Source organism: Magallana gigas, chromosome 5, assembly GCF_963853765.1.
Source record: "Magallana gigas chromosome 5, xbMagGiga1.1, whole genome shotgun sequence".
Lineage (NCBI taxonomy): Eukaryota > Metazoa > Mollusca > Bivalvia > Ostreida > Ostreidae > Magallana > Magallana gigas.
In genome coordinates this window covers 33088076-33104630 of record NC_088857.1, presented here as the reverse complement: position 1 = coordinate 33104630, position 16555 = coordinate 33088076, and the positions used below count along the sequence as shown (strand labels likewise).

Genomic DNA, 16555 nt, shown 5'->3' with positions numbered 1-16555 from the left:
AAATAGTTATGAACGAGTCGATCTACCTAAGTATGTCTTAAGATACTATGTATAGCCTTTGAACTTACACCTAATTATTAACCCAAAAGTATTATTAAAACCTTGCAGTCCACTTTAATTATTCCAATTGATAGAGCAAGGTCGCCATATCATGGTTTCTGACTCTTATATTTGTATTTTTTATGTATCGATATGAAATTGAAGAATAATACGATTTTATCCTTATACATGTATATGTATATATCATGTACAAGCACTTAATAAAAAAATATTTCTGATTAATAAGCCATCAGTTTTTAATTGGTCAGACTTACGCCTCTTCATAAAACATGTATAGTCCATTCATAACCGTAAACATTGAAACATTTGTGTTACTATAATCTTCGTGAAGCTTATAAAATATAAAGAAAACAAAACTTATTTTGTAGGGGAAAATATCATTCATTATCATTTACGAGACAGTCCAGGCTTATAACCAAGAATATCGACACGATTTGAATCACTTTACAACGTTAATCATTAAACCAGGGTTCTTTTTTTTTCTCCATTTAAAACTGAGACCATAAATCGTAAAATTTAAACCCGGTCACATTTTCATCAGCTTGGAAAAATCGAATGAACTTAATACTGAATGATAACCTCAAAATAAAGCATATACTGAACATGTAGCTGTAATAATTATACCGGTATATTGATTGTGTTGAATATTGAATCAACCTACAGAGTTCTGCTTTGATTTGGTAATTGCATGCTCTATAAGTCTGCTTTATTTCTTCTACGAACAGAATAAGTCATCACTGGAAGGTTAAGCGTGTATTGGATTTCAAAAGTCTATAGTGGGGTATGATTGAGTCTGTTAGATTTTCTTGTTAGAAAAAGCCGGTTTTTTTTTAAATATTCAAACTGATACCCCCTACCCCTCTTTCCCTTGAATGGAATAATTATCCGCTACACTGATATCATGCAATGTAAAATTTTGCTACAGGCTTATGAATGTCCTGTGTAATATTTGATTTTAAAAACGCAGCGAAACAGAATCAGAATCTAGAGATTTAGATATAGTTTGGTGAACTAGGCAGTGAAAGTCTTGAGATGAAAAAGTTTTTCAAGATGTAAACAGTTACAAACATTGTACAGAACTAATTGTGTACGAAAATGTAAATGCACTTTGCTTAAAAAGTCTAACCTTTCCCCATATACATTTACTAGAATTAATAATTTAGGAGCATAAATATTTATAAAATCTGGAATGCATACACAATTTAAGTACGCTAACCTGTTTGTTTAAGAAATACATTATATAGCCTTCATACACGGATAAAGGTTATGCCAGTCCACTTCTTTAAAGAAATGAAATTATCGAATTGCATCTTTTGAATTGATTGAGTTGGTGTAAATATTAATTTCCATTCTTGTCTTGAAATTTGTATTTACATGTTCACCCAACACAGTATTTACAGTTTGACTCCATACGTATTTCTGAACTTAGTATAACAGCGCATTAATTATATATATATTCACATCAGTATACTTTCCTTCTTATTTCAGAATGTATAACATAAAATATTTTGATTATACGTAAAATACATGCATATTTTAAGGGTTCTTCGAAAACTTTAATCTTAAAATTCGAGCAGAGACATACAAAAGTCATGTACATGTATATACATGTAATTAACAGTACATGTATGTCCCTGATTCGAGTTTGTAATATATCTTTAATTAATTGCAACAAAAAATAAGGTTATGAAAACACTCATAAACTATAACTATGTAAAAAGCTGAAGTTTTTCAAGAAATAAAAATAAAAGGCATGGATAAATGATTAAATCAGCAGGCTTATTACAACTCAGTGTCTCGGCAGGCGTAAGCAGGGTAAGAACTCTTTGTCTTCTTTACAGACTTTGAACATTTTTAATAATATTTTCATTAAACAGCGAATGCAAAATAACCTTTTATTTCTTTGATCATGTATTTAGTTAGGAAACATAAAATATCCAAGAAAAAAAATCATATATCAGATAAACGGCAGGCGTATAGATTTTCTCGGCAGGCGTATGCATTCTGCGTAAGAGTTATCTATTTTACCGATTTTTACTAATTTTGTGTTAATTAACGAATTTAAAGTCAACTTTTTATTTCTGTTATCGTTTATTAAGCCAAGTAAACTAAAATATCAAAGAAATTATTAAAATAATCCATCAACTAAACGGCAGGCGTATACATTTTCTTGGCAGGCGTATGATTTCTTCGTAACAGCTATCAGCTTACCCGATTTTTACTTATTTTGTGTTAATTAATTAATATAAAATCAACTTTTGATTTCTATTATCATCTATTTAGTTAAAAGAAATAAAATATCAAAGAAAATATTAAAATAATCCATCAGATTAACGGCAGGCGTCTAGATTTCCTCGGCAGGCGTATGGATTCTACGTAAGAGTTATCTATCTTTACCAACATTGAACATTTTTGCTAATTTTGTGCTAAATAATCAATATAAAGTCAACTTTTTGTTATTATGATACTTAATTTAGTTAAGTTAAATAAAATATCAAAGAAAATATTAAAATAATCCATCAGGTAAACGGCAGGCGTGCGGTTTTCTCTCGGCAGGCGTGTTTTCCCCGGCAGGCGTCGGCAGGCGTGTTTTAGTATGACCGCGCGAGCACATGTTGAACCAAAACACTGCGTCCACGAGCTGATTTTGCACTACTTCGATGCAATGATATGCTAAAATCCCAAATAACCACTTATTTTAAGGTATGTGTAAGTATATTGATTGAAGCACTGTAGGTATTTGACGGCAATTTATGAACAGCAATATCCAGATACATTATACAAGGTTACATGTACAGTACAATATATGGTTGATACTGAGCAAATGATGATCGTGGTCACTGTTAATCAGATCTTGAGGACACAATTTACATTTTACAATAATCTTAGTGTAAGTACCTTCCCAGAACAGTCATTCTAAACAGAATATCAAGTTCCAGTCTGTATTTTTAAAATATAAACAAGTTGATTTGGTTTCTATATGATTTGATCATTTTCTTTCTATCCCAATGCCTTGGGGACAAATAAAAGATGTGTAAGATTAAAATTGCATGAATTACCCTCTTTATGTTTGTAGACTACAATGTACATGTCACTTGGTGGATTAATTATGATGGACTTTAGTTGAAGTCTTGAAACTTTATAAAACTAAAAAAGTTACTCACAGAGGTTTTTCTCACAGAGTAAAATTAGGTTTACATGTAAATATTTTCTTTAATAAAAGTAGAAATGATATTCTTACATTTATGTGTTGCTCAATATTACAACATATACCACGAATCATGAATGCTTATTTTACATATCTTGATTTTTCCCATAGGCAATTTAAGTGTCTCTCCAGTTTAAAAATATGGTAAGGAAAAAGATAGATAACCGTCTGAGGATTCTGGTTGAAAATGGAGTTGCTAAGAAGCATCGGTCACTGGTGGTTGTGGTTGGAGATCATGGCAAAGACCAGGTACATAACACACATAGACATGACATTTTGATAGGCCAAAAATAAATGATCAAAGATGGAGTATATGTTTGTTTAGACTTTATTTAAATCTGAGTGTATATTTAAATTACAGGTGGTAATTTTACATCACATGTTGTCTAAAGCAACAGTCAAAGCCAGACCTACAGTGTTATGGTGCTACAAAAAAGAGCTGGGATTTAGCAGGTATAAATTGATATTAAAATTTGGAAAAAAACACACAATGTAAAAAGTTCATGTTGAATTTTCTACCAGACTTTTTGCGTATGATGAAGTGAAAGCTGAAAAGCAGTAAAAAAAAATGTTGAATTTTTCATGAGAATTTTCCATGAACACAAAATTAAAGAGCAGCTTAAAATATTTTGCAGCCATCGGAAGAAACGAATGAAGCAGCTGCAAAAGAAGATAAAACGGGGAAAGCTTGACATGAAAGAGGATGATCCGTTTGAGTTGTTTGTGGCTGCAACATCCATCAGATACTGTTACTATGCTGAAACTCACAAAATTCTAGGACAGACATTCGGCATGTGCATACTGCAGGTAATAGAGTTCTTAATTCACTTTACCTTGAAAGGTCCCTTGTGTACTTGAAAAACTTGTACTTTTATTTTATTTAAGGAAAATTAAGGTACTGAGAAATACCAGTAACCATGCATAAAAGTTTAAAGAAAAAAGACATTGATTATTGTATTTACTTGAATTTTAATAGCTTTGAATTAAGAATGCATAGATCCTTTAGTTCTCTGATATATTATAAATTTATTTTTTAGGATTTTGAGGCCTTGACCCCTAACCTTCTAGCTCGAACCATAGAGACAGTAGAGGGAGGGGGACTGATTGTTATTCTTCTGAAAACAATGACCTCCCTCAAACAACTGTACACCATGACCATGGTAAGTTAAGCAATATTGTAAAAGTTTCTGTAAGATAATGATTTTAGAAACATGATGATGTAAACAACCTCATGACTTCATGAAAAGAAGTTTTTATTATCACAAGTTAAGATTTTTTTACTGTTTATAGATGTTTCCTTTCTTACAAAATGTGTGCATTGTAACACAATATCTGATTAACTTCAAAGTGTATATGTACACAATTTCATATATAATGTATTCATACTATGAAAATGTCAAAAAGTATAATTTGCTTGTTTAACATTTAGGATGTACACACAAGATTCAGAACAGAAGCTCATCAGGATGTTGTTGGTAGATTTAATGAAAGGTACATCAACCATATTGCTCAGTTAATTAAGCATGAATTTAAGCAGATTAATTAAGTGTTTTAAATAAAAAAAAAGTACAGTACACAGCTTTTTGTACTAAAGAATTGGACATGGTAAACATTTGTCAGCATTAGACTACACAAATAAGATTAGTTTAATAATGCTATACAACCAGATCTGTATATTTATTTTGTTTGACATTGTAGATTTTTGCTATCTCTGGCATCGTGCAAGAACTGCATGGTTATTGATGACCAGTTCAACATTTTACCTGTTTCTTCACACATGCTGAATATTCAACCTGTACCTGCTAAGTCTATTGTAAGTATAGATTTTGTATTATTATTCATTCCTTGACCATCTTATGTACATGTACTGTGTAAACTCCACAATCATGAATGCAGTAGGAATATAAATTGAATTTATTTTTATGCAACAGAATTTTGAATACTTTTATAGCAGATTTAGTATGCTAAAATTTGAACTGAGATTGAATCTCTAATTTTTAATACTATCAAAATTGTCAGTTGATATAGCACAAATGTATACAGTCAAACTTCAGTATCTCAAACTAGATTTGACTGTTTAAAAACTTCGAGATATCCTGGTATTTGAGATATTGAAGGTAAATTGCTTAAAAAATAGGCGGTTGGGACCTACAAATCACTTCGACATATCCATTGCCTTTGAGATATCGGTATTCCAGATATCAAAGTTCAACTGTAATTTGTGTTTTTTTTAATTCAGTATTTTATAACATAAACAAATTTGCGGTGATTATTGAATGTTATTCAATGCTGTTTCTATGTAAAAAGGAAATTTAATGTTTTGAAATCACTTACACATATAATCATACATACATGTGTACTACAGGAGGATGTTCCTGCTAGGGAGGTTGAGCTGAAGGAGCTGAAGGACTCTCTACAGGACACTCAGCCTGTAGGAGCCATTGTGAACTGCTGCAGAACCTTGGACCAGGTCAGAGAAAAAAGCTCCATTATGTTCAAGCAATCTATGAATCGGGGGCTAAAAATTTAGTACCTATGTTTTGACTTTAATATACACTGTATCTCAAAAATTTTCCATTGTTCTAAATCATTGTGCCCATTTCATATTGATATCATACAAACTACAGGCAAGATGAATAAAGAATAGATGTTGAAGCACATAAAGTAGTCCATGACATATTTTTGTGTAATTACATACCGGTAAATGTCTTTTGAAACTTAACATAGTATTCACATTTTGTAATAGAAAATAATAGATCATGCAAGTTCATTTTGAAGCACCATGACAATGAAAACAATTTATTTTTAAATTAAAATAAAAAAAGAATTAATTTGTTTACTGGTAATCAAATGGGTGTGTAACTCTTTTCAACCATGCAGGGTAAAGCCCTTTTGAAGTTTATTGAGGCTATATCTGAGAAGACATTGAGGAGTACTGTGATCATGACAGCTGCCAGGGGGCGGGGCAAGTCAGCTGCTCTGGGACTGGCCATGGCAACAGCTGTGGGATTTGGGTACAGTACCTTTATTATGTTATAGACCTCTTATAATGAAATAGGTATAAGGTGATAATGCTTTGTAATCTTAAATGTTCAATTTCTTTTATTTTTGTAGATACTCCAATATTTTTGTGACTGCACCAAGTCCAGAAAATTTGAAGACATTATTTGAATTTATATTTAAAGGATTTGATGCTCTAGAATACCAGGTAATTTCATCATTCTGTAAATCGTAAAACAAGATTTTGAATATCGACATGAAGTATGTGTAATAAAAATATTTTAATCTTAGGAATTAAACAAAAATCTTTTTTATCCAAGACACTCTTATTCATGTCAATATAACCGTTAAACTTTTTCTGTTCAGGAACACATGGACTATGAGATAATTCAGTCCACCAACCCAGATTTTAACAAAGCCATTGTGAGAGTAAACATCTTCAGAGAACACAGGCAAACTATACAGGTAGATTCTTTGAATTTGTCAATATCATATAAAGGTACACTTTATGGGCAACATGTAGCTTTACTAGCTTAAGAACATATGAGCATGTTAATAGATAAAACTGCCATGTAGAAATCCATGTCCTTAGGTTTAATTATTTACATGTATCATGCTTTTGTAATGGTTATTTGCCAGAGAAACACAAATAAAACTGAGGCTGAAAGATTTCTATTACATTCAGATAATGAATTGTTCTTTAAATGTTTTCCCCTCCCTCTCAGTACATCCATCCGACCGATTCCCACAAGCTTGGTCAGGCTGAGCTGGTGTGTATTGATGAGGCAGCTGCCATTCCTCTCCCACTGGTTAAGAGTCTGCTTGGGCCCTATTTAGTGTTCATGTCCTCCACCATCAATGGGTGAGCAAAACTATCATGATTCTTACAAATAAGTAATGATTTATTCCTGAGGTGTGAACCTCACAGATTAAGATAATTCGTTTCAAGTTATGTCCATCTAGTCTATGCAGAATAAATGAGTAAGATTCCAAAACCAAGTACAACTTTATTTTGTACAACTCTTAAATCAACATTATCTATTTTCTGAAAGCATCTGTATATTTTCATTATTGCATTGTTTGTAGATATGAGGGCACAGGGCGCTCCCTCTCCCTGAAGCTGGTCCAACAGCTGAGGCAGCAGTCCAGTACATTTGGTGGGAACTCCTCAGAGGTCCAGAAGACAATCACAATGACCAACAAAACAGATGGAGTCCTGTCAACGTCAGGTCAGATACATTCACATGGAATAGAATAGATGATTAAAAAAAACATCTTGATTTAATATTGTTATTATTACAGTATCAACAAATTAAATTAGTGTTACAGATTATTATGTATACCATTAACAAATTCCTTTGAGTTTTGAATTATTTTCTTATATTCAGGCCGAGTTCTCCATGAAGTGGTGCTGAATGAATCTATACGATATGCCAATGGAGATCCTGTGGAGCGCTGGCTGTACGACCTATTGTGTTTGGGTGCAACAAACGTCTCCAGAATTTCCTCTGGCTGCCCCCTCCCTGAGGCCTGTGACCTGTACTACATAAACAGAGACACACTGTTCTCCTATCATAAAGCCTCAGAGGCGTTCCTCCACAGAGTGATGGCTCTCTATGTGTCTTCTCACTACAAGGTCTGCATTCTCTCAGAATATTCAACACTACTTCAATACCTTGTGTATACATTGTGATTAATACAATACGTGTGCTTACAATATAGTGAGTTTTATGCAATGCATTTGCAATATGAGGTCTGTTTAGCGGAGCTGGTGCTTGTGATCACTTGCCAAAATATGTGTTACAGTTATAGGGAATTTTGGCAAGCATCGTGTATAAAAAGGAGTTTTATTCCCCCTGTTCCTGTACCTAGTTATGTACCTATGTTATGAGTTAAAAATTTCACCTTTCAGAACACTCCAAATGACCTTCAGTTGTTGTCTGATGCCCCTGCTCACCATGTCTTTGCTTTGCTTGGTCCAGTGGATCCCAATCAGACCTCCCTCCCAGAGGTTCTATGTATACTCCAGGTAAGCTGGTCTTTTGTCCCCAGTTGATTTATGTTAATTTATATTCTTTTGTTTTATTTTGTGACCGACATGGTTTAGTAAGATTTCCTGTTTTTGTAGGTGTGTTTGGAGGGAGAAATCTCTAAAGCCTCTATAATGAGCAGTTTGTCAAGGGGAAAGAGGGCATCTGGTGACTTGATTCCCTGGACCATCTCCCAACAGGTATGTATTAGGTGCTAAAACTTTGTGTACCCGGTACATGTTTATTTAGATTATTGTTCCATCATATAAATGTATAGGTCTATGTATACAACATGGAGCAGATAATATACTGGTATGAATAAGGTTTCATACTGGTTGGCATTTACAAATGGTATTGATACTCAAGACACTTATTAATTTTTTTGTCAATAACAGTTTCAAGACCATGATTTCCCAGGACTGTCAGGAGCCCGCGTCGTTAGGATTGCCACACACCCTGATTACCAGTCTGTAAGTCTGTTATCGCCTAGCGTGCATAGAACAATTGTTTCATAACTCAAATTTTCCATAAATATATCGGACATCATGCCAAGCCAGACACATTTGCTTTTGAAATGAAAATCAGATACATGTAAATTAATCCTCTTTGAAGATTTTTCGTGCTGACGTAGGTAGGTAGATATGATGTAATATTTGATAAATAAGATTGGCCTTTTTTTCTAAATTGAACAGATGGGCTATGGCAGCAGGGCTCTGTCTTTGCTGAAGCAGTATTACAAAGGTGAAGTGGTCAGTCTGTCAGAGACAGTGGACTCGGAGCCTCAGACCAATGTGGTAGATGACCAGGTAATTTACAAGACACTTGCAGTATTGCAAGCTTAATATTAACCAAACATGCTTTTAGAAAAACATATCTTTATATTTCACTGATAAGAAAAATTCTTGTCAAGCAATTATCAGATGCAAATGCAAGGCCCAATTTGTATGTACATATATTAAACATGTATTAAAAAATATTGTTGTTTCCCATTTTGTCCTCTAATACCAGTAATTCTATTCATATGGGTTTTTTAAAAGTTCAATAAAAACACAAAATTACCCAGATTTTGAGTCTCTGACATTTGCCTTGCAAAATGTATATCAAATCCATATAAACCAGGTTCAGGATATACATATATATATATGTAGAAGTTAAAATTCATAAATAAATAGTAGTTGTGACTTCCAACCCACTTTGTGATAACCATAGTATTTGATACCTAAATTGATGTTCGAGTGTTTATAAGTCATAAATAATACTGTAAATGTATAGATGTTGATTCACTTGATTTTGTATATTTATGTCTGCTATACTGAACAGGAGGTAGATTTACTAGAGGAAAGACTTACCCCAAGGAAGAATTTACCTCCCTTGCTGATGAAGCTGAGTGAGAGGAAACCGGAGAAGCTGAACTATCTCGGCGTCTCCTATGGCTTGACTTCTGGTTTACTCAAGTAAGTACATGAATAATCGTAGAAAAAAACCCAATAGCAAAATGCTTACTTTTCAAAATAATATTCCTACATTTTTTTTATTTTTTGCCTTGTGAACTATACTTCAATATATATATTTTATTTCAATGCTTATTAAGTCTTGAATTCAAATTTGTGTACAGAATGAAAGACAAATTCATTTAATTTTTTCATTGTATTATGACAATTACCAGTAAGTTATATTGGTAACTTATTGCTGGCAATCATAGCTTACAGAATCTTAATTATTACTTTTACACATGTAATTAAACAAGAATCTGTCTTTGCAGATTCTGGAAGAAAAATGGCTTTGCACCTGTGTACCTCAGGCAAACACCTGTAAGTGACTTATTATACCTATTTGACTATACATGTACATGTATGTACAATGTAAATATTGAAATTCTCAAAATTTACATCTATTCAAGAGCTGTGTTCTTGTTACATGACTGATTACAGGTTGACTTTAATTAGCAGATGAACACTTTCTGTTGAATTGTACAACACACCTATTGTAATGTTTTACCTTACATATTACAGAATGACCTGACAGGTGAACACTCCTGTATCATGTTACACCTGTTGTCTGATGAAGATACAGAGGATGGACAGGACAAGAAGGAGGATTCATGGTTATATGCATTCTGGAAAGGTATGTACATGTTGCCATTTGTAGGTAATCAAGGTAATATTTCAGGAATCTGTTTTGATTTGAATTTTGTGAAATTTTTAAATTCTATTTTTTTTATTTTTTGGTTACAGATTTTAGAAGGCGTTTTGTGTCATTATTAGCATACCAGTTTAAGAATTTCACTCCATCTATGTCACTTAGCATCCTGGAGCAGAAACAATTTAAATCCAGAAAAACAAGTAGGTAGTGAAACAGCTAACAAAGATGGACAACTACAATTATGCATGGTTACAGAAAATATACTTTAGATGTAATGAATTCACTTTTACAGTGAAGACAGTTTCATTTCCCTCAGTCTTAAAAATGTTTTATTACTGAAACCTTAAGATGAATTACATTTACTGTTATGAATCAAAATTGGTCAACCCTGGCACTTAGCTGTAACAGTATTTTACAATACCTATCATGTATCAACAAATGTACATTTAAATGTAGGGTAATTTTTCCAGTGGTATGAATATTAAATGGGATTAATACATCTAGCTTTCGATCTCAATTAAAACTTTGAATGTTTATATTTCTTTGAAGACATTAACCTGTAAATTTTGAATGTAGATGTCTGTATGCATGTTTTTACAATACATTTGAGTATACCACAGTTAAAATATATGTTAAAAGAATTACATAACATTTTCAGAGCTAAACTTTTGCTATATTTGAACTGGTAACATTAGTTTTTTCTGGATAATTGTAGATCCAACAGTTCAGGAGATGGAGACTTACTTCACTAGGTACGATGTTAAGAGGTTGGAGCTGTATGCCCAGAACATGGTGGACTATCACCTGATAGTGGACCTGCTGCCGTCAATCAGCCGGCTCTTCTTCCTCAACCAGATGGACATTCAGCTCAGTATTGTACAGAGTGTAAGTCAGCTCATTGACTCACAAGCTATTCTGTTGACATTTATGGCATACATGGCAAGCCCTTTTGTTGTTGAAATTTTAAAATATTTTTTAATACATATGTATATTGCTTTGTATAAAGATAAAGATTTGCACCTCTCTTTAAAGTCCTTTTGAACTACAATGTACTATGATATTAATGAAAGAATTTATATGTAATTGTCTAATTTCCTAGAATTGTCACATGTTATTTTATTTTTATTTTATACACAGGCCATGCTTCTTGGTCTAGGTTTGCAACACAAAACTGTGGAGGATTTGGAGAAAGAGCTTGATCTCCCGTCCAGCCAGTTACTGGGTCTCTTTAACAGAATCATCCGCAAAGTTGTAAATGTAAGTCTTATAGGTTTCAGCTGAAGAAAATGTAGAATTATACTTGGTAAAGGCATTTATAGTGACGTGAGAAAACTTTTTACCTTTTATAACAATCAATAAATGTTTATCTTTTTATTTTATACACTGTTGACATATAAATTGTTTTTGATGATTCTGCTGAAATAGTTAAAAAAGTAGCAGGTAACTTAGAGGCTATGTCAGTTATTGTATTTCATACAACAATATAACCTCGGATCATAATTTATATACAGCTTCATGTACATGCAAATACATGTTTCTGTTGAATAATAATTTACATGTACATGTATTATTGTCATTTTGTCTATCTTCAAGTTCATTAGTGTTCTGTTTTAATTTTTAACTGTTATGTGATATTAATTGTTAAGTGTCTGAATGCTGTCATGGAAGCTGATGTAGAAAAAGACATGATAGAGAGAAAGGAAATCACACTGCAGCCCACAGAACAGTCCATGGAAGATGAACTGGTCAGTATTTAAAAGAAATGTCTCACTTCTTGTATTCAACCTCAACCACTCTTTAAATTCACTGAAATACCTCAAACACAATTTAAAGTAAGATGAACCATCAAAGAAACAATGGCTTTTTAGACGGTGGCTATAAATAGCCACGGTCTATTGCTACGGCCCTGGCCGGAAGAGTATTTCTCATGGGGACCCTAGCGGATAAGGAACGATAACTCTGTTAGGTATGCAGTGTTACAGGCTATGTTTTATCTATGTGTTGATTTCAGTATGAGAATTAATTTTCACCGTATCAGATATTTTAAGCATTATATCTGCTAATTATTTTGTACATACATTTAAATAATGTATGAAATTGTGTTTTATTTTAAATGAGCCGTTACCCTGTCTGCTTACGCGGTATTGATAATTTATGCACCAACTGCCAGTTGTGACGTTTACATGTAACTCTGTATCAGGACTGCATAAACTATATCACTGCGATAATTGATCTCACAATAATCGCTTCTTGTTTTTTTTCATGATGTAAACAATTGTCAAAAACACACTATTTAAACTGGTTCGCCATTTCATACAGCAATTTTGCTTCATCGATGAATTCAGTCATTATCATACATGGTAGATGTAAATATAAATTTATAAATGTGCCAGTTTGTTGCGACTCGCAATTGAAATACATACCGGTTAGAAAGAGTCGTCACTCAACGCAATGCTACATTGGCCGTAGCGTATACATCCATGCTATATTTGCGATAAATAATGAAACATGAAGGCAAAAATAATGTGCTTCATAGATGACTGTAGTATTCTGCTGAGCTACAGAACTTAAGCTTTCCGGAAAAATTGCCGGGATTTGCGAACCCTAGATCTATTGTCTAGTACATGCAAAGAATAAAATCGAATTTATATACACAGATGTACGGTGTCGTATAGATTTTATTGCCGTAAATTGTCAAAACCTTCTTCTTGTTTGCATAAATAGTTTTTGAGAATTTTGTGTCAAAATTATACATGTTTTTTGATTGCATGGTATAGATATATTTGATATATATTTTTTAATGTCTTTTAGAGATGAAACAGTGCAGGATTTTTACTTAATCATGAAATTATTGTTCTACAGAATGCAGCAGCCAAAGAAGTGGAAGCCACTCAGAAGAAGGAGCTGGCCATTCTCAAAGACTTGGACCTGACACAGTATGAAGTGAAAGGATCGGAACATGAGTGGAAGCAGGCACTCAGCTCTGGGTCCAAGATGATCAGCATCAAGGGGTAAGTTTTAAGATCAGGAACAGAGATAATCAGCATTATAGAGTAAGTTATACGATGAGGTTTAAATATGATCAGCATCAAGGGGTAAGTTTTAAGATCAGGTTCAGAGATGACCAGCATCAACTTTGAGGTTCAGGATTAGGTTCAAAGATGATCAGCATTATAAAGTAAGTTATAGGATCAGGTTTAAATATGATCAGCATTAAAGGTTAAGGATCAGGTTCAAAGATGATCAGCATCAAGGGGTAAATTGTATGATGTGTTCAGCTCAGACTTTAGCACAAATTGGTAAGTTGTTCTTTAGGTTTTGTTAGTTTAGACTCTAGAAAAATAAGCATTGAGCAGCAAGGTTTTGTAAGTTATTGAACCAGCTGCAGGCTGAAAGATGATCAACATCATTGGGTAAAGTTTTTTGACCAGGCTCAAGGATGATTTACTTCAAGAAGGTAATATCTAGATTATGATAGTTCAGACCTGTAGCACAAAGGGGGTAAGTTATTGGAGGTTCTTGGCACAAACTCCAAGATGATCAGCATTAAAGAGGTAAGTTATAGAAAGTGCTAATAGATGATTAACAGAAAGGAGACGCTCTCGTGTACTGAGGTCAGCCTGAAAGATGATCGGCATTTAGAGATTGAGCATAAAGAGAGTATTAAGTGCTCTGGTTAATGAGAATCAATTACCGGTACTGTGTTTTTGTGACAGCCACGCCAATGCAAATCTTTCCATTAAAATCTACAGTGTTTGTTTTAAAATATCAACGGAGTTGTGGTTGTGAATATGTCACAACAGTCAAACTATGAAATATAATAATGAGTCAATTTTTGTTTTCAGGGCTACTCTAGAAAAGAAGAGAAAAACAGAGGATGCAATAGCAATGCTAGAGGGCTCTGGTAAAAAGAAGAAAATGAAGAAAAAACATAAAAGTTGATGTATATAGAACTTTTTATCACATTAAATTGTTTATGTTACATCGAGTTGAAAACATATTTTTAGCTTATCAGAGCTGAAGAACATAGTGAGTGTTTGAGGGCAATCATTTTTCCTGTGTCTTTCATCATTGTTGCTCCAAGTATTTATATTTTATATGGTCATCTTCTCTGAAACCTCAAATGATCATTTTGAACCCAAATTTGAGACAAGGAAACCTTGGGCAAACGGTTTTCAGGTATAGCGGAATGAAGGACCCATGTACCGCTTTCAAGAAAAGAGAATGGGGGAATAAAAGAATCTAAGATGATATATGTGTATTCTAAAAAAAACCCCTTTAATCTCTAGAACCACTTGTTCAGTAATATAATAACTTTACCTTAAGCTTTCATATATACCTGAAAGGTTAAAGTTTGTACAAACCATGATCATTAAAAGTCAAGGAGGGCCCACAATGTGGGTCCGTAGTAATGGGTGAAAATTTTACAAATATACAAAGGAGAAAATGGAGTCCATTTAGACATAATTCGGTTGGCAGGCTCCAACTGTATTAATTTTAATATAGTTGAAAAAAGATTTCCTCTTTTCCAAGTGCATAAAAAAGATGAGCATTGTTAGAATTTGTTGTATAATATTTTCACTTTTACTGCAAGTGTCAACAATAAAATGCTAATTAATTCAGGAACGGTAACCAACAAGCACACGATGTCATTTAGTTGTAAAACATTAATTTTGATATTAAATAATGTTGCGACTTCATTTACGTCTTATGATTGTCTGACGAATGTTAATGTCTTTCCTTATGGATTTAACTCATTGTTGGCAAACAAAAAAATCAACATTTTGCAATTACTGCTTTCTTTTTTCTGTATGAACCTTTATTTACTACATTTAACATGGTAATTGCACATTTGGAAGGCATTGAATTATGATTCAAATATTGCGAGCTAGATCAATAGATTTGGCGCAGAGTTTTATGTTTTCAGTACAGTATTATAGCTATTGACTACAATTATAGAAGTTGTAAAACAATGTTTGAAATATTTTCGGGGTCTTTTAAATAACGTCTTTCAGACCTGTGAAAAAGTCATCAATAAAACTTCATTTTAAAATCATAACATCCTCTTTGTTCAATGTTTTATTAAGTCATAATTATATGAATTTAATAAGATGATTCCTAACCCTGATTTGTTTTTCTTTTCTCTTCTTTAATGAAAGGGGTGACCCCCTCCCCCCACGAAATTTCAACACTGATTTCAATAGGAAACTTGATTTTATTGTAAAAGATCCAAGATAAAGTAACCGTTGCTCTACTTGAAGTTGACCACGATATTTTTTACCGAACATATCTCTCCATACTAAACTATGCCGAATTTCGTGCGATATCGATTGTGTGATAGAAAAAGGAGAACTAAATGACTATTTTGTTCATGATCCTTTGTACTTGAGGAAGATGGAACATATAAAATTAAATTATACATGCTTTGTGTCAGCAGCTTAACACGCATGACTTGGCTTGTATTTGAGTAAAGAATCATTTTGATAATCAATATTCATGTAAATGGGTACATTTATTTTCTATAAGAGACAATTTGAAAGTCAGTTTAGTTCAGAGCATTGTGTAGTAGCAATTAGTTCTCAAGTTTTGTTTTATTTCATCTCAATTGAGCAACTGAAACAACATTTTTGATTAAAATTCGTACATGGAGGCCAACAGGTATGGGATGTGATATTCAATTTTACATAGAAATATATATATAGGCGGTAAAGTTGATGCAAAATAATTTGAACGATTTTTAAGTTGAGATAATGGTAAGGTTTAGTGGATCAGAGAAAGGCTACTGTTGGGGGAAAGGGGAGGGGGTGTAACACATTTTTGAGTTGATCAGATAAGAGTTAAACTTATTGTTGCTCGGGTGAATGGTGTGGCCAATGGGCCTCTTGTGATGTAATGAAATTGTGTAGGAATGATTTCGTGTTGATAAATCTTTAATATCCAGCTTATATTACACACGGACTTACAGTAGATATAAAAAGGTACAGTGATAAGTTAATACGTTTTGACAGATATCTATTTTCTGTAATAAGAAATGATTAATTTCTCATAGAGGGTTCCGGTTTCGTAGCAATGAATATCCAAATTAAAATGTCGACGAAGTCGATCCCATGTATAT

The 16555-nt window shown here is 33.1% G+C and overlaps 1 protein-coding gene across 1 annotated transcript; it reads left to right on the top strand.

Annotated features, from left to right (window-relative positions):
• Positions 1-2671: 2671 nt before the first annotated feature.
• Positions 2672-14424, top strand: LOC105342694 (RNA cytidine acetyltransferase). Its single transcript, XM_011449716.4, has 27 exons — positions 2672-2763; positions 3380-3517; positions 3630-3721; positions 3904-4075; positions 4306-4428; positions 4698-4759; positions 4967-5081; positions 5634-5738; positions 6149-6282; positions 6383-6476; positions 6635-6733; positions 6994-7130; positions 7355-7497; positions 7657-7904; positions 8181-8297; positions 8397-8498; positions 8694-8768; positions 8991-9104; positions 9619-9752; positions 10061-10109; positions 10311-10422; positions 10533-10640; positions 11156-11325; positions 11578-11697; positions 12087-12185; positions 13303-13451; positions 14286-14424. The coding sequence occupies exons 2-27, from the start codon at positions 3410-3412 to the stop codon at positions 14380-14382; spliced, it is 3078 nt and encodes a 1025-aa protein (XP_011448018.3). The 5' UTR covers positions 2672-2763; positions 3380-3409; the 3' UTR covers positions 14383-14424.
• The last annotated feature ends 2131 nt before the right edge of the window (positions 14425-16555 follow it).

Bases quoted from the DNA above. Each gene is read 5' to 3' on its own strand.
- LOC105342694 (XM_011449716.4), top strand. From the start codon at position 3,410: ATGGTAAGGAAAAAGATAGATAACCGTCTGAGGATTCTGGTTGAAAAT. The intron at 7,131-7,354 runs GTGAGCAAAACT...CATTGTTTGTAG, and splicing joins ATGTCCTCCACCATCAATGG to ATATGAGGGCACAGGGCGCT. The intron at 7,498-7,656 runs GTCAGATACATT...TCTTATATTCAG, and splicing joins TGGAGTCCTGTCAACGTCAG to GCCGAGTTCTCCATGAAGTG.